Raw genomic sequence first — 21606 nt, forward strand, 5'->3', positions numbered from 1 at the left:
ACACCTTTCTTCATAACGCGGATAAAGCAGAGTGCAGCAAAATGAACATCTGCAGCAGACTGTGATTCACATGATTATGTTTCTCATTTTACTGCATGCTGAGATGCTGCTTTGGCACCTGTCTTCACATGTGAATAAAGTCAACTTTGGTTCTGCTGCAGAGAAACTGTTTACAGTGCTAATGCATACAATACCACGTACAGCTGATTTATCAGGTTACAGAAGATTTCTTAACAAGTTGATTATTTTAGGCAGATAATGTCAAACATAAGCAGAAGAGAATGGATGGATGGAATTTGTCCTTTTCGACTACTTTTTATAAATAAAAGCTATTTAGAGACAACACCTAAAGCATGTTATGCGTATTTCAGCAGATTAGTTGATTGCAAGAGCTGGAACTCCAGAACTGGACACAGCTAAATATTGTGTGCAATAGTATTTTTCTTGGATGGGAGCTACTTCATTTAAAATCTGAAAACTTCCATATACTTTGCAAGTGAATGAAGGAAATTTAAAACCACATCAAAAAAATGGTCAGATTTTCACATAATCCTGGGGATATTCAAAAAAATGTATCCAAAATCCCAGATTTAAAAGCATGCAGAGCTACAAGACATTATTAAAAATAAAATTAAGAAAAATAATATTCACAATTCTTCACTCAGTAACTATAACATAAGCAACACTGACTTTTGGTAAAAAAGGAGTTAAGTAGGCAAAGCCACAGATTTCCTTTATGCATATCCTTGTATGAAAGTATTCAGAAGACACTTGAGTGGACTTGATCTACTCATCAGAGGCTTTGCTCAAATAACATCATGTATCAACTTCCAGCCGTTGCTCACCTGCTGTAAATATGTCTGTGCCTCAAGCTGCACTTCAATAGTTGGAAACAACTAAGCCAAAGTGTGAAGATTGTGTCAAGCAAAGAGGGATATTGTTGCATTTTTGAGGAGGTGAATTCATATCTTAAGACACACCTTAAAGGTCTGCAAGAACCTCTAGAACAGGGGTAGGGAACTCCAGGCCTCGAGAGCCGGTGTCCTGCAGGTTTTAGATGTGTCCCTGATCCAGCACACCTGACTCAAATGACTGAATTACCTCCTCAGTCTGCAGTCAAGTTCTCCAGAGTCCTGCTAATGACTTCTATATGTGATTCAGGTGTGCTGGATCAGGGACACATAAAAGTCCAAGTACTAACTGTACTAACTGTCACGGACCTTCCTCCATAGTAACCTGATCATCTCAAGCACACTGACCATTAAAAGGGGGCACTTTATGAATAAGAAACATTCATTCCAAGAAGCTCTTTGGATCATTGTGCTGGAAAAACATAAGTTTGCTGATTTTGCACAAAACTGGAGAGTCGGTGTCAGCTTGAGTCCATCAAAGGTAAACCTGGGGGGATACCAAATATGAAGAAGTTCATGGACTCACATGAACCGTTAGGCTGGTATCATCATTTGTAATGAAACTTTTTGATTTGGTAAATGTAAAATAGAAGGATTCACGGGTACTCTCAGGATTTTGAACCCCACTCCACATCTGTCAAAACTCCAAACCACATGAAATGAGTGGCGGGGAGCTCTTACAATGAATTTCCTAAAAAGCCCCCGAACCACGAGTGCGGCATTTTAAACATGTTGTGAACCTACCGTAGTGTAGTAAATGATGACATCACTGCTGGTCATATTCCCATGGAGAATGTGTTCTTTCAAGTGCTGGATGAGAGTGCCCTAAAAAGACAAGAGTGCACCATCTTTTAAGCAACGTATTAGCATCTACTGAATGTAGCGTATCATTGCCCACCAATCTAATTATCTAGTTATTATCTGTCAATACAGTTCAGTTCATTTGAGCTGTCCTGGAACATACAAATGTGACATGTTTAACCCATGCTGAAAAACTCTGTGCAATGACTCTTACTGTATACAAAAAGGGGAATTTGTGCTAAGTGTGACTTCTCTTACAGTCTCCAGCGTTGGTAGGTTATTATTGCTGGTGAAGGGTATGTGACCGTGTTTGAGCCCATCCTTACATAGATACAGGTGCTCCAAGTATTTGTGTATGTGTGTGCATATAATCTTTAGCTGGACTCAGCTGCCATACCCATCCTTTGGTGCGTGCCATCTTGTTACTGACAGCATGTTAACAGAGCCATAACAAAGCAGAAAGCACAACAGTACCCAGGCTAATTGGCTGAGCCAGAGAGGACTGCCAGCGTCACAGTACGAAATGTTTTCACCAACACATTACTGTCCAATTATCGGCTGCATGGGGAGAAGGGGAGGGGGGACAAAGGAAAGAGATGGGGACAGAGTGAGAGACAATAAGGGAAGGAAAGAGAGGAGAGAGGGGAAAGCAGAGGAAACCTAACCTGATAAGAATCTTAAAAGAAGACCTAAGAAAAAGGAATGCAAGTTTAGAGTCTAAAACCAATGTGAAAGGAAGGTAAGAGTAAAAGCCAAGATGGAAAAAAGAAAAAAAACTAGGTGCAGACAGGGAAAGCATGGAGCCCATTAAAAATCAAACCAAAACTTTTTTTCTTTTGAAAACAGGGCAGCTATGTCTCAGGTGGTAGAGCGGGTCATCTATTAATCGGAAGGTCAGTGGTTTGATCCCCGGCTGTCAAGGTGGCCACGGGCAAAATACTGAACCCCAAATTGCTCTTGATGCATCCATCAGCGTGTGAGTGTGTGCGTGACAGGTAAAAGCCTTTAAAGCGTAGAATAAAGTGCTGCTTGAATGTGGCCTGTAGTGTAACTGAGCGCTCAGTAAGAACTTTCACATTTCTCAGAATGTGGTTTCCATTTCTCTTCATCCATATGAACACTTGGTACGCTGGTCCAAGCTTACTGTTGTTTTGTTAGTCGCAGTGTTGCTCTCCTTTATTTTACTGCTAAACAATGCAAGAAATCCTCCAAAAAAGAAATTTTTTTTCCCTGTGATTTTTTGGGGGCTCCTTCAGAACGAGAGGGACACCAACTGTTTTGTGAAAATGCATCAATGCATTTGTTTGACTGGGTTAAACCATCTGAAATGGTGAGTGCTCCAGCTTTCAAAGTCCAGTGGTCTTTTTGAAATCAAATATTCTCCTCACACTCTCCCTACCTCTGATGTGGTGTGTTGCAGGAAAATGTCATTCATGCACTCTCTGGAGAGCAAGTAACCTTTCTAGGATCTGCTAATGGAGGTCTGCTGCCATCTTGTGATGTGAAATGAAACTACAGAGCCCGTCAGCAGCTGTATGACTGCAGCTGCTGTGACGGGATACTAAAAATGATGAGAATAGCACCAAAAAATTGAGTGTAATAGGATTCATGCCATTTCACAAAGTAACTATACAGACAGGAGCATGAAATGATCTGCATTAAAGAATCAAAGAACTCACACAGTGATTATTGCAACAATAAAAATCCTTCATGTTTTACAAAGTCATTAAAACAGGATAGGATGTGTAGGATGTGTGCAGTCAAGTTATTTTATTTCTATAGCACATATTACAATTCTTCAGCTGATTTTTCTGCTTTCAAGGTCGAGAACTAGCTTCAAGCCTCAGCTCAAATGAGAAATGCTTTCAGTGCTGACAAGATGGAAATCTAGTAATCCATAACTGCCTGACAACTGAGTAAATTCCATCTGATGTTTTACCTGTGGTGATGTTTTACTGAACAAATTTAAATGCTTCCTTAATTTTTTTCCCCCCCTCATTTGTCTTCTTGGAAACATTAATCTAGTCTTTTAGAGCGCATCAGGCTCTTTACACACGGGTCAGCCCAAGAGAGGTTTGCAAACAGCTGTGACCAGTGTGTCATATTTTTTTTGTCAGTAAGCGAGACAGCTGCCTCTGCCTCTTGTGGAGCAGTAACAAAACATAAGCTACCAAAACAGCAATGAAGTTGTATGTTATACAAGGACAAACAAGTATACTCAACAATGATGGCAATGTGATTTTTTTAACTTTAAAATGTAAAATTATCAGCAGTGTGTGATACAACAAATTCAGTGAAAACGATCTAAAGCTTTTAAATTTAGAGGCGCTTCTTACCCCAGCAGAGTGGACCATACATTTAGGAGCTCCTGTGGTTCCAGAGGAATACATAATGAATAGAGGATGATTGAATGGAAGTTGCTCAAACTCCAGCTGAGGGAACTGGTCACCCTCGCCACGCCCAGATGCCAAGAAATCATCTATGAATACACTGTGGGGATTTTTTTTTTTTTTTTTTTTTTTAAATGGAGAGAAATACAGGAAAGATGTCTGTTTTAGTTTCTCAGTTTAAAAACTTGTAACAATGTAATCACATTTACAGATGTGTACCTGTTTGGGATTTTGGAAAGGTCAGTTTCATGTCTGGCGCGAGCGTAAGGAATCACAACAACTTTCTGCAAATCTGGCAAACCTAGAAGAGCGACAGACAGAGGAAAGGGCTGATGCTTTGTGTTCTCTCTACACTCACATTTAGGTTTCTAAATACCATCAGTAAGGATATACGTATTTGTTATTTTCCAGTAATGATCTTTCCCCAAGAGGGAAAACCAACCTTTCACAACACTGGTCAGCTTTTCCATGTGGTCGTGCGTTTTCCCGTTATAAACTACAGCAGCAACAGAGAATATCAGTTTGGGCTGAATTTGAGAAAACCTGTCAAGGACACCCTGAAATAAAATGAGAGAGTTCAGTTCATTTCTGAGAGGAAAAACCTATAATAATAATTTAAAAGAAAAACATTTTCTAACAAAAAATAAGTAGGGAAGAATGCAGATCCATCGGTTACTTCATGGTGGCAATAGTAGTTCTCTAATCTGCCAGTAGGGGGTAGTAGCACATCAGAAAGAAAATGCTGAGACTGAAGGCAGGAAAAGGAACTGTGAAGGCCTCTTCCCCAATAAGAGCTGATCAAAGACCAATGGCCCAATACTTAAGAGGAAAAATATATATAACACTAGTACTCAAAAGGCACACTACTATTTAATTTACATCCACAAATATATAAATTATGCCGAAGGTGGCAAATTAAACAGCCCTTTATATTTATTTGTTGTTAATACAGCAGACAAAATACAAGAAAAGTATTAATCAAATATATGTAAATAAAGAAATACAGGAAAGTCCTTACATTGACTCCAAAGTCAACAGATGTGGAGCTCCAAATAGCTCCGATGCTGGCTGCTGCTAACATTGCTTCCACTGCATGGATACCATTGGGTAGGTAACCTAGGGAGAAAGGGGAGAGAGGGGAGGATAACATGGTTCAGTGCAAAATTTCATTTTATTAAAAAATTACTATGACTTTTTAAAATATATCGATATAGAAAAGCCTAAAAAAAAAAAAAAAAAAAGCACACAGTAACAAATTTAGAACACAACAGAGGACTGAACGCATATTTATTTATCATCAAGTTTCAAAGTAGCAAGATCATAAATTTGTTTAGGTTGTCATGCTCTGTAGTCGTGTGCTATCCAACAGCAGTAAAATAAAAGCAGCTGGGCTTCTGTAGTTTTGGTAGTACTGTAGTACTGCGCGGTAAGTTCACACAGTAGGAAACTTAAATGAGAGAATATTGGAAAACATCAAAGAAACAAGAGGAAGAAACACGCAGACTGAGACAAAAACTGAAATAAAACAATCTGGATACAAAGAAGAGAGGAAATACTGATTTGGTGAAGGAGGAATATTCATTCACTCAACAATGAGATGCTGTCTGGCAGTGATCAATAAGTGAAATGGTGACCACGGCCATCACAGGTCTTTTCTCTTAATATATACGAACTGTCATGGACTGCTGTGTATGGCAGGCAGGAAGAGGACCCCAGTGCAGGACTCGGAAGACAGGACTGAACTCAGAAATACTCGGCTCACAGATTAAACTGAATACAGACAGGGCTGGACTGGACCCAGAAGTACACAGCTGAAACTCATTGGGGAAATGAGTACACCTGAGTACCAAACACACAGGACAAAGACTACCAAAATAAAACAGGAAATATAACAAACCCTGAGACCAAGACTAAGACATACAAACTTGACACAGAGACAGATGAAAACATGGAGACAAGATAGGAGGAACAGAACGGGATTACAAAAGGGGAAACCAGACAATCATGAGGACGGGACACAGAGACGAGACCGGGAAAGGGAACTAACATCATCCAACGAGAAACAAAGAACTAGACGTTAAAGATAACGAAACTCCGAAGAATTAGGAAATATATTGAAAGGGTAGAACTTGAAAATAAATCACATATTCAATCCAAAAGAATAAATCACAAAACCACAAAACTCAGACTATCAGAGATGGAGACACAACTATAGACAAGTTCACCAGGTAAAGTAAGGAATGCTAAATTGGGATGCTAATTCTTTCCAGTATGTTTAAACTGTAATTGTGACCCCACAACACTTGCAACATTAAAATGTCGCTATATAAACTTATTATACAGCGAAATGCTTGATATCGATGCAGCCCTTAATACAGTGACTATACCTAAGTTTGTTTAAGATGCTACGTACATTACATATTTTATATGTACATAAAATATGCATATTTTACGCAACTAACGTAAACATTACATGATGGGCAATGGATCATGTGATAGATCCAACCACTTTGCACCTCTTTATTTTTACATGCCATAAACCTGTTAATGTAGAACACTGACGTCACATATGATACAGTCACATATGATACAGTCACATATGATACTGCTGGATTCAGCACAGTCAGACCTTTCCAGCTAACCTTGGTTGGTGTTTGTGGGACAATCCCAGTGTAAACTGTTGAAACGTATATGAATACATTCATAACAGATTCTCACATATGAAATCTTTGCCTATTGTACTTCTGTGTTTGTATATCCTCAGTGCGTCACGATATTCACATTCTGCGTTTTCAGACATGTAGAAGGACCTTTGGGATAAATCAGTTTCAATTATTAAACTACACGGGTTCAGATGTAACATCTCCCATTCGACGTGGCATTATTTTGCAGTTTGTTTTGTTTATTTTATGGGGCGTTCCAAAAATCTGTCAATTGAGCCACTTTTGCAGGGAGACCTTAGAGGAATATTGCTGTGCTTTGTTCTGACTCTGGCAGTGACATCTTGAAAACTAAAGCACCTCTGGGGGGGGTCTTCCCTCCTCACAAATAATTGCAAAAGTTCAGAAAGTTACTGCATTCAATTTTTGATTTATCAAAGATTCACGTAATAGGAAGAAAAAAATAGCTCATTGTGACTGTATGACGAGAAGTAGTGATAAAATCGTGCCAGGAGCTCCCATGCTACCTTTAAACACAGGGCTGTTCTGTTGATAATGTATCTTATCTCATCTAATAAAACAGCTGGTAGTTCCTGGCAGACTTTTATGATTGCTTTGCATTCTCCTGCTGCAACAAGGCTGCCGATCCCGCCTGATAAAATCTTGGGCTGACGGATCACCATCCTGCTACACTGGCTTTGACTAATATCTTCGCACCTTGACCCAGAGCACATTACGTCATGGATCATAATCCTACTCCAAAAACCAGTTTGACGACCTCTGTGGTTATTATAATGAAACTTTGTTAGGATTGTGACAACACTGCTTACAGATCAGTGTAACATGCTGCCTTTGTTGCCCCAGCTGTTTATTCATGCATACTAAGCTGTCAGGTATAAGTGCATGTTGGCACTTAATTAGACACAAACTGCACCTCAAGTTGACAATGAGCACTTTGGTGTGATGGAATTTTTTTTTGGCCACCCCGGAAGCTATAATTCCTGCCATAAAAATGCCGGTTATAACTGCAGGAGAGCAAAAGCGTGATCTGTGGTCTGCAGGGTTTTAAATAAGCTGACAAATGTCAAATGAAGTGAATCCTGTCTCAGCTGTGAAGCTCATTTGCGGTAAAACAATCTGTGATTATACAGCTCGTTAATGGGTTTAGGAAGCTTTTCAAGCTGTACAGGAGGTTTCTTTGAAAGGGATTCTAAATAGTTAAATGTTATGTCTACATTCAATATGAATAATCAAAAGCACATTAAACAAAGACAGCATGGTGGCATGGTGGGTAGCACTGCTGCCTCACAGCTAGAAGGTCTGGGTTTAAATCCACCTTGGCCCGGGCCTTTCTGTAGAGATTTTGCATGTTCTCTCCGTGTCTGCACGGGTTTCCTCCAAAGGACATGCAGTTAACGGGGTTAGGTTAACTGGTGACTCTAAATTGCCCACAGGTGTGAATGGTTGTCTGTCTCTCTGTGTTAGCCCTGCGACAGGCTGGTGACCTGTACAGGGTGTACCTCTCGCCCTATGACAGCTGGGACAGGCTCAAGCCCCCCCGCGACCCTGAACAGGATAAGCGGAAGAGAATGAATGGATGGACATTAAACAAAGAAAGTTTGTAACATCCATTTAGATTAGTAACAGCCAAGAAAATAATGATAAACAGCAGCAAGAAGTGTCCTGATATTTTTTACCTTCTGCTCCTTTTAGTTAACTGCATAAATGCAACTACTGCTGAAAATGCTCTAACTGAAACACATTTTAATTGTTCTGTACAATTAGATTAGTTTTAGTATTAATGACACAAAATCAAAAGAAGTAGCAGCTGAATGGCGGTCAGGCTGGATAGAGGCTTCTGTAGGATTATGTTGGAAGATGATGAGACCAAGGAGAGCAATGAAAGGTGCATGAATGAGACAATGCGTGTGTATGTGTGTGTGCTGGGTTGGCCCAGGTTCCACTATAGAGCATGGCTGGTTTCATCAGCTAAGTGCTTATATATCTCTTGGATTACAGACACTGATGCGACATTTTAGTTACAACCTGGGGGACAAGGACATCTTTGTCTTAAACACATTGAAACACACACACACACACACACACACACACAGATTCATGTTGAGATATGTGAAGAAATTAATTGGGAGGAAGGAGAAAGGAGGGATGATGTAGCTGGTCTCTCTCCATTTTCTTGTGGTTCTGTAGCCCCCCTCCATCCCTCTCGTCTTTCTAATGAGATTCCCACAGAGCACAGGTCATTTAGCTAATGGATCTCCCTACCACAATATTCATCTTTCTTCTGAGCATGCAGAGCCTCTAACTTTCATACACACTGCCCATTCCTCAACAGAGCCAGCTCAAAAAACAAACAATAAGCTCATAAACAGTAGTAGGTATTTGTCACATTGTTCCCTCGTGACAAAAGCAGGAAACCCCTTTGATTCATTCATTCATAACTTAAGTGTAGCAGTCTCCTGACAAAGGTCAGGATATTTTGTTATACATACTAAGATATGACAAATCTTAGTGTAACTGAACCCTCTGATAATACCACAGCATGGACATGTCAATATACACACACTTTATTAATCACACTTTGCTAGTACTGACCGTTTAAATAAGTGAACTCATTGTCATGTTCAAGAAACCAGTTTGAGATGTTTTGAGTTTTGTGACATGGATAAGGTCAGCAACAATCCTCAGGTAGGCTGTGGCACTTAGATGATGCTCAATTGGTACTAAGGAGCCTAAAACATGCCAGCAAAATATCCCACAGACCATCACACTGGCAGCAGCAGCCTGAACTGTTGATATAAGGCAGGATGGAGCCATGTTTTCAAGTTGTTTATGCCAAATTCTGACCCTCCCATCTGAATGCTGCAGCAGAAATCGAGACTACCGTATTGTCCGGAGTATAAGTCGCACTTTTTTTCATAGTTTGGCTGGGGGTGCGACCTATACTCCGGAGCGACTTATATGTGAAATTTATAACACATGAACCAAAATACTCCAGCCACTTGACATCTCCGTGAACTGCAGCTTTAAGGCAGTCTTGCTTAACCTGTGGGCGCAGTGGATGATGGACGGAGAGCACAGCTTAACGGCAACTGGGAGGATGCGCCACCCAACTTTCCTGGAAGTCATTGGATGGATCAAGAAAACATGGGCTTCAGTGACAACCAAACCATCCTGTTGGGATTCAGAAAGGCTGGAATAATTGGAACTGCAGCTGACGACGAGTCTGACTAACGCGACACAGAAGAGGAAGCGGCGCTTCGTCTACGTACGGAGTGTGCGGAGTTGTTTAGAAGTGACACCGAGGATGAAGAATTCAGTGGATTGATGGTTTGGTTAAATTGTTAGCATGTTCTTTATGCTATGGTTATCTGAATAACTGTTAATGTTACGTTAACATACCAGACACGTACTCTGTTCGCTGTGCGTTATGTAGCTGAATGTGTTACGTTAGCATAACGTAGGCGTAACCGTGTTCGCCCTGTTCTTTAATCCATTATTATTTTAAATTGCCTTTCAAGATTGAACTTCTGCTCTGAGTCTCGGATTCTATCAAATAACCCCCCCCCAAAAAAAGTGCGACTTATATATGTTTTTTTTTTCCTTATTATGCATTTTTTGGCTGGTGCGACCTATACTCCGGAGCGACTTATAGTCCGAAAAATACGGTAATCAGATCAGGCTTGAAGACCATTCTCCTCTGACCTCTGACATCAACAAGGCATTTTCACCCAGAGAACTGCTGCTCACTGGATGTTTTTTCTTTTTTAGACCAGTCTCTTTTAACCCTTGAGATGGTTGTGTGGGTAAATCCCAGTAGATCAGCAAGTTTCTGAAATACCAGCCCTTCTGGGAAGAACAGCCATGCCATGTTCAAAGTCCCATAAATCCCCTTTCTTCCCCATTCCGATGCTCACTTTGAACTTCAACAGGTTACTTCGCCGTGTCTACGTTACTAAATGCACGGAGTTGCTCCCGAGTAGGCAGGTTGATTATATATCTGTGTTAACAAGCAGTCGAACAGATGTACCTAACAAAATGGTCGGTGCGTGTACAGTGCTGTGTCAAGGCTAGATTTGGGGCACATACCAGAAAATGACACAGAGATGGCGACAGATAACGCCCAGTGTAGTCAGTCAGGCTTCACTACATGAACCGGCTGTAACTAAAGAATTGTTGAACACTTTTTAGACTTTCTGGTGGCAAATTGCTGCCAATTTAAAAAAAAAAAAAGAGTTGGGCGATGTTAACTGCAACATTAATGCTTTTAGGAATACTGCAATGACACTGCTCAGTGGAATGTTATACTCTTGGTTCTACTTAATGGTGGTGACTGAAAGAAAAAAAAAAGCAAGCATCTCCTTATACAAACACAAACTTTGAAAAGGTAAATGGGGCATTCAGAAAGAGGCTGCAAACTTGAGCCAAAACAGCCAGCCATCCTTACCAGTGAGTACACAGAACATACTTGCACAGAACCGATGCTGCAATTGGTCTCAGAGAAGTAAAGTAGGGGAAGAAGTGGGGAGAATGTAAAGGAAGAAGTTAAATGTAACAAAAAAAAAAATCACAGTGGGGGGAAAGAAATCACTTCATCTACCAACGTATTTGTGAGTAAGCAACCACCATGTGGCAGCCATCCTTTATAAAAACACAAATACAATTTATGAGACTCACCTACAACCCTGTCTCCAGTCTGGACTCCCATCCTCCTCATGGCTGCAGCGAACAACGCCACATCACGCCTCAGTTCCCCAAAAGTCACCTTCACGATCTCCTCGTTTGCCTCTTCTGGTGGACAGAAACACAAAGTAAAATTAAGATATCTGCACAAAAACAAAGATAAAGTTGTAAAATAAAAAAAAAGTTATTATGGAAATCAGTAATCAGCAATTCTGTGACTTTTTTTTTTCCCTATAAGTTATCAATTTGTGAACTGCTGTTCCCATCCCAGGATGTCATATAATGTTGTTTTGTCAGATGCTACTTTTGGCTCTCTATTACACACAACGTGTCTTTTGCCATTGTTGCAACAATATTGCTGCAGTGGGGTTGTAAGAGCGGTGGTGCAGGTTTATATGTCACTGGTTAGGTTAAAGCACTGAAAGCTACCTGGTTAGCTTTAGGCACCAAAAGGTGTTTGGTTAGGTTTAGGCCGTTGGGGTAAGAAAAAGACCCATTTACACCTGTAATCCTTCTCATTAAAAATGGTGAGCTGGAAGTGACAGCCCTGTCTAACCAATGTCATAACCCTGCATGTCACACATGTCAAAAAATACAGATATACGGGTAAGATAAGTGACAATGAAGCCTCTGAGCCAGGACAAGAAAAGAAAAACGAAGGAAAGACAGAGACTGAGGAATAAACAGAGTGAGACGATGCGGTACCACACATAGGAAGAGTCCTCTTAGCTCTATAAGTAATAGTTTACTGACATTTAGAGGCTCCACAGCATTGTGACCGATGGAGCCTCTTATAATTGTGTTACAGCTCCTGAGGGAGGTTGCGTACATGAGCAAGGGCCCACTTTCCCCGCTACACACGCACACGGCAATAAAGACAGACCTATCCATTAGTGCTTGACAGTCCTGAGAGCCGTTAATCTAATAGCAAAGTGACGTATGAAACCTTATGCACAGCAGTGCATCAATCCTGTGCCCAGCTACCTTCCCAACTCTGCAAAAAAAAACCAAAAAAAAAAAAAACATGGAGACTAAATAAAACAATAAGTAATCACAATTTGTGTGACACTGGGAAGAAAAACACAAGTGACCACACACAGGTATTGAAGTATTAATGGGAAAAAAAAAAAAGAGTGTTAAAATTCACCATAAGGAGAAGCACAAATAAATAAACAGAAAATGAGTCCCCTGTGGTGCAATTTTAAAAATCCCCATTTTTTTATACGTTCATCAGCACCTTATACTCTTCAGTATATACATACTTGCAGCATAAAGAGCCACTTTGTCATGGTCTGCATGTTTGAGCAGATTCTCCGCGTAGTTGAGCCGAGCCCCTTTAAACCACTCGGGAACATCTGAGATCCGTTTGGATACATCCAACACCTGGAAAAAAGCACACAGGGGAGCAGCACATCAGAAAGGCTCGGATGCTTTCTTTCTTTCTCGTGAAATTGCTTGGACAATAATTTTTCACAATCACACACTGCCGCTGTGCTCTCCTCTTTCCTTGTAACTAGCACGTGTATGTGTCACGCTGGACTTGCAACAAAATTTCAGTGAGATAAAGAGTTTCCTGGAAAACACCAAGGCAACACTGGGAGATAGAAGTGCAGCCCACAGTAGATGATTTAACGAAATGCTTGATTGACTGGTTAATTGTCTGCCTGTCTTCTATTTATTGTCTGCTTACACAATGGAATGAAGAGGAAACATCCATGTGTAAAGAAGGGGCGTGTCAGCAACAGGTTACAGTGCCACACTATTTATTACCTCACACAACCAGCTGAGGAGGTATATCCTAGAACTAAGCAGCATTAAGAAGATATAACAGGAAATGAAATAATAATTATTTAAAATGAGTGAACCCTGTTTTTTCCAGTTTGGTTTTCCATGTAGCCTGGCAGTTACACTTATACAAGTATAAAATATATAGTTTTGAGTGAACAAATTATCTAGATACGCCATTAAAAGCCATACAGTCTTTGAATTTCAAAGAGGCTAAGAAATAAAAACACTTTTCTATTTTTCCATTTTTATTCCCATCTTTAGGATATTATATCCAAAACGGATGGACTCACCTCTTCATACGGCTTGGAGCTCACGATTCCACAGAAGCGCCACACCTCTGTCCAGAACTCTGCGTAGCAGTCCACTGACCACTGGTACAGGTCACTGTAGTTGGCTAGAAGACAGACGATTTGTCATTATTTGAGAAGAAACTTTTTTTACTGGTGTGAATCAGCACCAAAAAAAAAGACAGTAAAGATCAGACCAGAGATTAGAACAAGTACCACTTAAACCAATTGAGGCAATTTGATGCCGCTGTTCCATAAATTCATGAGATACTAATACAGTTAATCTCTCTTCTTTCCTAAATTGTTAATCAATACAAAATTGGAAATGTATCTGTCAAAACCTTCTGCAGAGGGAAGTGATCGTCAGTCCTGAAAACCAGATCTGGTTTTACAGGAAAAAGGTTTGCTCGCCATGAGACCTACACAACCACTCTGTGGGAATACTGTAAAAATAAAAATAAAAATCACTCCACCTGCTGAGGAGCAATTAGGACCACCAAATTTAACACAACACAAAATCACCATGTTGAAAATAAGACAATACTATTTTTTATTATTTCACACACACTTCCCACGGCTGTCTCCACTCTCGTACCTACCTCGCTCCTCTCCTCCTCTCTATTTATTCATTAGCAGACTGACCACGTTTTTCAGCATTCCCTCTAAATCCTGTTTCTTTAGACTGTCACGGTACTAGAAAGATAACTGAAACAGGCCGCTCTCCTCCATCCTGGAGCAATCAAAACCTGAACGCACAGGGTTGTAAACGGCTAATAATTACTGAACAGGGTGTGGTGAAGCGGTTATAATATGCTATCCTTAATAGCATTCTTAGTAGCCATTAAATGCAAAGATGTGTTTATGCTGATTCACTGTCTATGTTCCCTCTTTACATTTGTTCAAATGGTAACAAGCTAGCTTGAAATGCTGCACAGCAAACCATCACCACACAGGGGTAATTTGGAGGTAATTGACTGTCTTTAAAACATGAACTGACACATAGCAAAACTGAGATGCTGCTTGTTTTCTGTTTCTATTCGCCTGAGTTATGCAGCTTCGTAGGCTCAATAATCCGACTTGTATTCTCTCCAACACACCTACTCTCTCTGTCTGGCTCCCTCCCTCCGACCCCACTCACCCAGATTAAGACCGTAGTCCTCGTTGACCTGTATCCTAAACTTGTCCATCTGTGTGTTCCTCTTGGAGTCCGGGTACCACAGAACCTTGCTCTCCATATCCATAATTTTCTCACTCTTTCCTTCCGTGTCTTTAGACATCTTTGTTGCGTCCCTTTGTCGCCTGTCAACAACGAGTAAAAGCGAATCCCGAGCGCCTTATGAAAGCTAACTGCTCGTGTGGTGACCGCTCCCGATAAATTAGATCACAGGATAGCCACTTAATTTGAATGGCACCACACGCGAGTACTTGACAGTTAGCTTCGCTCACTGTCAGCGGAGAGCGTGGGTCTGCCAAGGAAAACTGAGAGGCCACGCCCCGGCGTCATTACGTAGTCGAGGAGGTTCTGTTCAAGACCGGCAGTGGTTGACAAGTGTTTGGCAGTGTTACACAGAACACAAGCAAACGCTCCCAATTAATTTCAGCGTCTTCTTATAGAGAAACCTTCTCTCAGGTAACTATATACACATTTTTAATAATCCAATGTAATTTTTCCTAAATATTAACTTAGGGTTTATATTTTTAGCTATAAATGATGACTTATAGGAAAACCTTGCATATAACAAGATATTACATTTTGCACAATATAGATAGATAGATAGATAGATAGTGTTTATTTGTCACATGCACAGTTATACACAGTACAATGCACAGTGAAATGTATTTTGTACCTGCAACCATATGTACACACACATATAAATAAGAAGAATAAAAATAAAAAAAAAGTAATTCACACTATACACTATACTCTATATACTATAGTACCTATTTAAAAAAAATATTGATATGATGCAAATACACAGTTAACTAGCAAATACTAGAAAAAATTGTAAAGATCAATATTGGTGATTACCTGTAATAAAACAGTATTAATCATCAGTATTTATCAAACTGTCAGGTCATTCTATCGTCGTTCACTTTTAATAATCTGCACAAAAGGATAAAGATTTTTGTGTTTAGTCAGTTATTTCTTTGTTGTAACAATACTTCTTGGCAATAAATCTTAGCCTGTTGGAAAGCCTGTTTATTTTCCTATAAATGGTGCCACGTTTGTAAGAAAAGAGTTGAGTATATGGGTTGCACCCATGAAAAAATTGCTACATTTTCTCTCCCAATGCAAAACAGCTCCAGGCTAGACCAAACATAAGTACCCTTACTTTTTGTGCTAAATGAATTTATTGTGTTGATAAAACTTTTATGAATTTACGTTGATCTGTAGTGAGAGTAGGGGGGAGGTGGAAGAGACCCTGGAAAGGTCTCGAGTCTTTTTATCTATTTTTGTTTACATTTATCGCTTTAACCCGAGCAGCTGCAACTTCGGCTGCAGAAATCTTGAACATCCCCCGCACGCCAAACGAAGGCTTTCGATTGGTCCTCGGCGCACTCGCTCCACATCAGCCGACAGATCGGTCTATGTGAGAGGCGTGTAGCTGTCGTCCGACAGGCGTCTCGGTTGCTCAACGGAAGGCTCGTTTTCAGGTTTGGCATTTGAAGGCATGTTAGCCAGTCACAGAGCAAGAATGTAGGGGTCCGTTTTGAGGGGGTGTGCCCAATTAGAAACGGGAAAGAACGACCCTCCTTATTGCGCGGTGGTGTCATCTAACCTTAGAGTGGAAATGTGACCCTGTAGTTGTCTCATGTCCTGGCTGTTCTAGTCTAGTTTGCATTAATAACCCAATAATCTTTATCTTCCTATATTAATTTCCTAGTAATGATAGTTTTTATTATTTGCAGGTATACCTACAGTTGGGAAAAAAATTGCCAATGTACACCCATTTCCTCTCTCAAACTTTCATTCCAAAGACATGCACTTACTGGGGTTAGGTTAATTGGCTACACTAAATTGCCCATAGGTGTGGATGTGAGTGTGAAAGGTTATTTGTCTCTCTGTGTTAGCCCTGCGACAGGCTGGCAACCTTTTCAGGGTGTACCCTGCCTCTCGCCCTATGACAGCTGGGATAGGCTCCAGCCCCCCTGCGACCCTGAACAGGATAAGCGAAAGCAGATGGATGGATAGATTAAAATTTGTTTGATGATCTGAAACAAGTAAAAGTGACAAATATGAAAAGAAAAAAGAAACCAATAAGGGTCCAAATACTCTTGTATAAATGTTTCCCTAAATCTACAAAGCGCTTTATTGTCATATCTTAACACAGGGAGAAATACATGAATCAAAGCAACAGCATAAGTAGTGCAATAATTCTTTGAAGGGTTGCTATTCAGTTGAACATATTACTTTGGGGTTTGGGAGCTTGACTGCATAAAATTTAAATGTATTACCTCTGCATTTGGTGTAATTTGTACTTAGATGACAGTTCAATGCATGCATAACCCCATACATTGCAAAGCTAGTATCTAAAAACATCTATGGAACATATGTGTTATGTGTTTACCTCCTCTATTTTTTAGATATCAAATTCTGAGCCATGAAGAACATTTTCATTCAGACTTAAGAAAGCAGTCTTTTAACTTTCAGCTATTTTTTCTCTTGTTTTCTTTTATTTCATCAAAAGTGATTGAATCAAACTGAGTTTGTTTTCTTGAATAAGTTCTTGGATTGCTTGTTTTATAGGTCAAACTCCACCATTAAGTGGATTTTGGCTTGTAAGTGGATTTTGTCCATTTGTAAAACATTGTGCCAAGATATGAGATTGCCTCAAAGACTGCAAAGACTTGGCCTTTAGGTAGATTACTGTAAAACTTGCTTATTAAGACTACGTGCTTCAGGGTTGCTGAGACAAACTTTCTGACACTGAATCTGACCTGAAATAGGCCCCTGGCATCACTCCACAGCCAGTGTGTCTTTTATCTGTTTAATCAGATTCTTTCTCCACATGTCTAACATGGTCCAGCCATATTTTGTAATAAGCTGTGACCACATCTGTAATTTTATGTGTAACTCTTTCCCAATGACTGATCTTTGGATCCTGCAACATAAAATGTACAAGTAAAACATGCAATATCTGAACTGTACTGTCCTGCCCCAACGCCTTGCCAGGGTCGACAGCTGGTTAACTCCTCTCCAACAAACCACACAGATGACAGGTTCCAGTTAACTCTTTATGGTAAGTTGAAGTAGGGTAAAACTGTGAAACAAAATACAATACCATTCAGAGGGCGATTTGACACTGCTATAGAAAATAGCTTAGAAGCTAGATTAGCTTAACCAACAAATAACAAATATAGAACTCTACTAAAAGTTAGCAGGGCTCTAAACTAGGTGGATTAACATTGATCTTGTTTTATATGCATATAATTAATACAACATACCGACGATGCCTTCAAGGGCTGACTTGAAACTCAACAGACAGAAATCGCGCATCAAGCTTGTTTTCCCGCACAAACAATGTCCACTGCTCATGACGTCATCAGTCGATGCCGCAAGCATAAAAACACTCCCCTTGTTCCCCAGTAGATGGCAGCAAAGGAACATGAAAACCTTATAAACACCAAATTTCTCAGCAAAGACAACAGGAAGACAACATCAAACAGAACACTCCCCGCCTGATACCCAGGGGGTTTCACACTTTTCTTTCCTTTACCTACGTTATGTTAAACATCAAAATAGGCTCAGTTATGCATTCATTTAACCTTAAGAAACCTTCTCTTTACTTAACACTTGAAACATTGCACACTTATTAATCTGGGGAAATCAGCAGGACCAGTTCATTAACAGGTCTGAGAAGCAGTTTGGTTCCGTCCTTCCTGACGATTCTCAGCTGAACCTTGCGTACTCGTCCATCTTTGCTGGGGTACACCTCTGTGATGATGCCAAGAGGCCAGTCATTCCTTTTGCAGTGAATGTCCTTGAGAAGCACTAAACTCCCTTCTTTGAGATTGGGGTGGTCGGATGACCACTTCCTGCGGGGCTGTAGTGTCGCCAGGTACTGCTTGCGCCACCTGTCCCAGAAAGTGTTAGACAGGCTTTGAACTCCACTGCTCCACAAGCGCCACTGCTGCTTGTGTAAGTCCTTGTGGTCAAACTCGCCAGCTGGAGGTGGGCAGGGGCCTACCTTTTGAGTCAGCAGTGATGCGGGTGTGAGGATTAAAGGATCTGTTGGGTCAGTAGACACAGGCACAAGTGGGCAGTTATTCACAATGGCCGTGACCTCAGCCAAAAGGGTTGTGAGCACCTCGTGTGTGAGCTTAGATCTTATTTGCATGAGCATTGAATCCAAGATGCGGCGTGTGACACCGATCATTCTTTCCCACACCCCTCCCATATGAGAGGAGTGTGGGGCATTGAAGGTCCAACTGCAGCCCTGCTCAGAGAGGAATCTCTCCAGTGTCTTCTCATCAGCATTTGAAGGGATTTTGAGGTCTTTGGAGGCGCAGATGAAATTTGTGCCCCTGTCTGAGCGGAGGTGTTTCACTGGCCCCCGTATGGCCTGGAACCTTCTGAGTGCATTAATGAAGCTGGATGAATCTAAAGACTCGATGACCTCGATGTGAATGGCTCTGACAGATAAGCAAGTAAAGAGAACTGCCCACCTCTTGCTCTCAGCGTGTCCTCCCCTTGTGCGACGTGCAGCAACAGCCCAGGGCCCGAACACGTCCATGCCAACATTAGTAAAAGGTGGCTCAGTGCTGAGTCTGTCGGGTGGCAGGTCAGCCATCTTTTGAACTTCACATTTTCCTCTGAGTTTGCGGCAGACAAAGCATTCAAAAATTACTTTGTTTATGACTCTTTTGGCACCCAGTATCCAATAGCCAGCAGATCGGATGGCGCCCTCAGTAAAGTGGCGTCCTTGGTGTTGTGACTGTTCATGAAAGTGACGCACAATGAGGGTGGCTACATGGTGACCTCCAGGCAAGATCAGCGGTCTCTTCTCACTGGGTTCTAGATCGGCAGCTGTGAGACGTCCTCCGACTCTCAGCGAGCCTGCTTGGTCAAGAAAGGGATCCAAGGACCAGAGAAGACTGCCCTTTGGAATGTTTGTGTTGGATGAGAGGCACTCTAGTTCTCTCTCAAAGGTCTCCTGCTGGACTGTTCTAATGATGACTGTTGTGCTCTGGTTGAGAACATCCACTGTTGCAGGTGTGCAGCAAAGATGCCATCCCTGACACTGTTCGCTATTCTTGTCTTTCCTGAAACACTGAAGGATGTGAATCAGCACACCAACAGCCCTTGTGAGAGAACTCCAGCATGAAAAGCGACTGAAACGCTGTGAACCAAGAGTTTTGAACACTGTCGTAGACAGTGTGGTCACTTGCGGCCGGATTTCAGGATCTCGTTCTGGCTGTGAGAGTTCAAAGGACTGTTCAACAGGCAGCATGTCAACAGGCTGAGACAAGAATGCTGGTCCAGTAAACCACATTGTGTCTTTCAGGCGGTTTGCTGGAACCGACCGTGTTGCAATGTCTGCAGGATTGTGTTGAGTGTCTACATACCTCCACTGTTGTGGCAGTGTGCTTCGCCTGATGCGCTGAACTCGGTTGCTCACGTACACATAGAATCTTCTTTTCTCATTGAAAATGTACCCGAGTACAATTCTGCTGTCTGTGTAGAATGTGACTGCATCAAATTTGATGTCGATTTCAGACATGATGGCTTCAGCCAGATTCACTGCCATGACTGCTCCACACAGCTCCAAACGGGGTATGGTGTGTTCTGGGCGTGGCGTGAGTCTCGCTTTGCTTGCGATCAGTCCTGTACGGCATTGACCATCTGCACCTACAGTTCTTAAATAAGCAACCGCAGCAACTGCCCTTTCTGATGCGTCTGAAAAGACACAGAGCTCAATTCGTTCAGCTGCAGACAAGGATATGCGGGTGTAGGCTCTGGGAATTCTTAATTTTTCCAGTTCTTGAAGAGAATCTCTCCAGCTGTCCCACAATTTCTCCTTTTCTGCAGGCAGAGGAGCATCCCAATCAGGAGAGTCGGTGGCGAGTTCGCGAAGCAGAGCCTTTCCTTGAATTGTCACAGGAGAGACGAATCCAAGAGGGTCATATAAGCTGTTCACTGTGGAGAGGACTCCCCGTCGGGTGAATGGCTTCCTCTCATCCTCCACCCGGTAAGTGAAACAGTCTGAATCCAGGTCCCAGTGTAGACCAAGGCTCCTCTGCACTGGTAGACTGTCAGCAGCCAGGTCGAGGTCCTTTAAGTCAGTGGCACGATCTTCACAGGAGAAAGCCTGCATGACCTCTTTGTTGTTCGAGGCTAGCTTGTGGAGTCTGAGATTGGAGCCTGCCAGCATGCTTTGAGTCCTTTTAAGCAGACTGATCACCTGTTCAGCTGTAGGTAGGGATTTCAGTCCATCATCCACATAAAAATCTCTGCCCACAAACCGCTGTGCATCTTCTCCATATTCACTCTGACCTTCCAGAGCTGCACGCCTGAGACAGTAAATAGCCACAGCTGGGGAGGGGCTATTTCCAAACACATGAACATTCATGTGGAATTCTGTGACCTCTTTCTCAGGGTCATTGTCCTTGAACCAAAGGAACCTGAGAAAGTTGCGGTCCTCGGGCCTGACCTTGAAGCAGTGGAACATCTGCTGTATGTCCACAGAGAAGGCGACATTCTCTTTTCTGAAACGAAGGAGAACGCCCACCAGGCTGTTGTTGAGATCTGGTCCGGTTAGGAGCACTTGGTTTAAAGACAGGCCATTGTGCTGTGCGCTGGAGTCAAACACGACTCTTATCTGAGAAGGCTTTTTCGGGTGATAAACTCCAAAGCACGGTAGGTACCAGTGTTCCTCTCCGGGTTTCAGTAGGGGAGCTTCTTCCGCATGCCCGCTCTGAAAGATCCTTTCCATGAACGTAATGAACTGCTGTTTCATTTCAGGTCTCCTTTTGAAGGAGCGCTGCAGCGAATTGAGGCGTTCCAGCGCCTGGGCACGGCTGTTGGGCAGCCGTGGTCGGGGAGCTCTGAAAGGAAGAGGAGCCACCC

At 41.7% G+C, this 21606-nt stretch overlaps 1 protein-coding gene across 1 annotated transcript in view; it reads right to left on the minus strand.

Annotated features, from left to right (window-relative positions):
- LOC115785439 (acetoacetyl-CoA synthetase-like) overlaps nt 1-15024 on the minus strand; it is a 42406-nt gene extending 27382 nt beyond the window's left edge. Inside the window, 9 exon segments of the mRNA XM_030737068.1 lie at nt 1656-1736; nt 4049-4202; nt 4322-4403; nt 4545-4659; nt 5121-5218; nt 11458-11571; nt 12726-12846; nt 13542-13645; nt 14677-15024. Coding sequence (XP_030592928.1) covers nt 1656-1736; nt 4049-4202; nt 4322-4403; nt 4545-4659; nt 5121-5218; nt 11458-11571; nt 12726-12846; nt 13542-13645; nt 14677-14815 — 1008 coding nt within the window. The 5' untranslated portion in view covers nt 14816-15024.
- Between the last annotated feature and the right edge of the window lie 6582 nt (nt 15025-21606).

Source organism: Archocentrus centrarchus, chromosome 9 (genome assembly GCF_007364275.1).
Source record: "Archocentrus centrarchus isolate MPI-CPG fArcCen1 chromosome 9, fArcCen1, whole genome shotgun sequence".
Taxonomy (NCBI): Eukaryota; Metazoa; Chordata; class Actinopteri; order Cichliformes; family Cichlidae; genus Archocentrus; species Archocentrus centrarchus.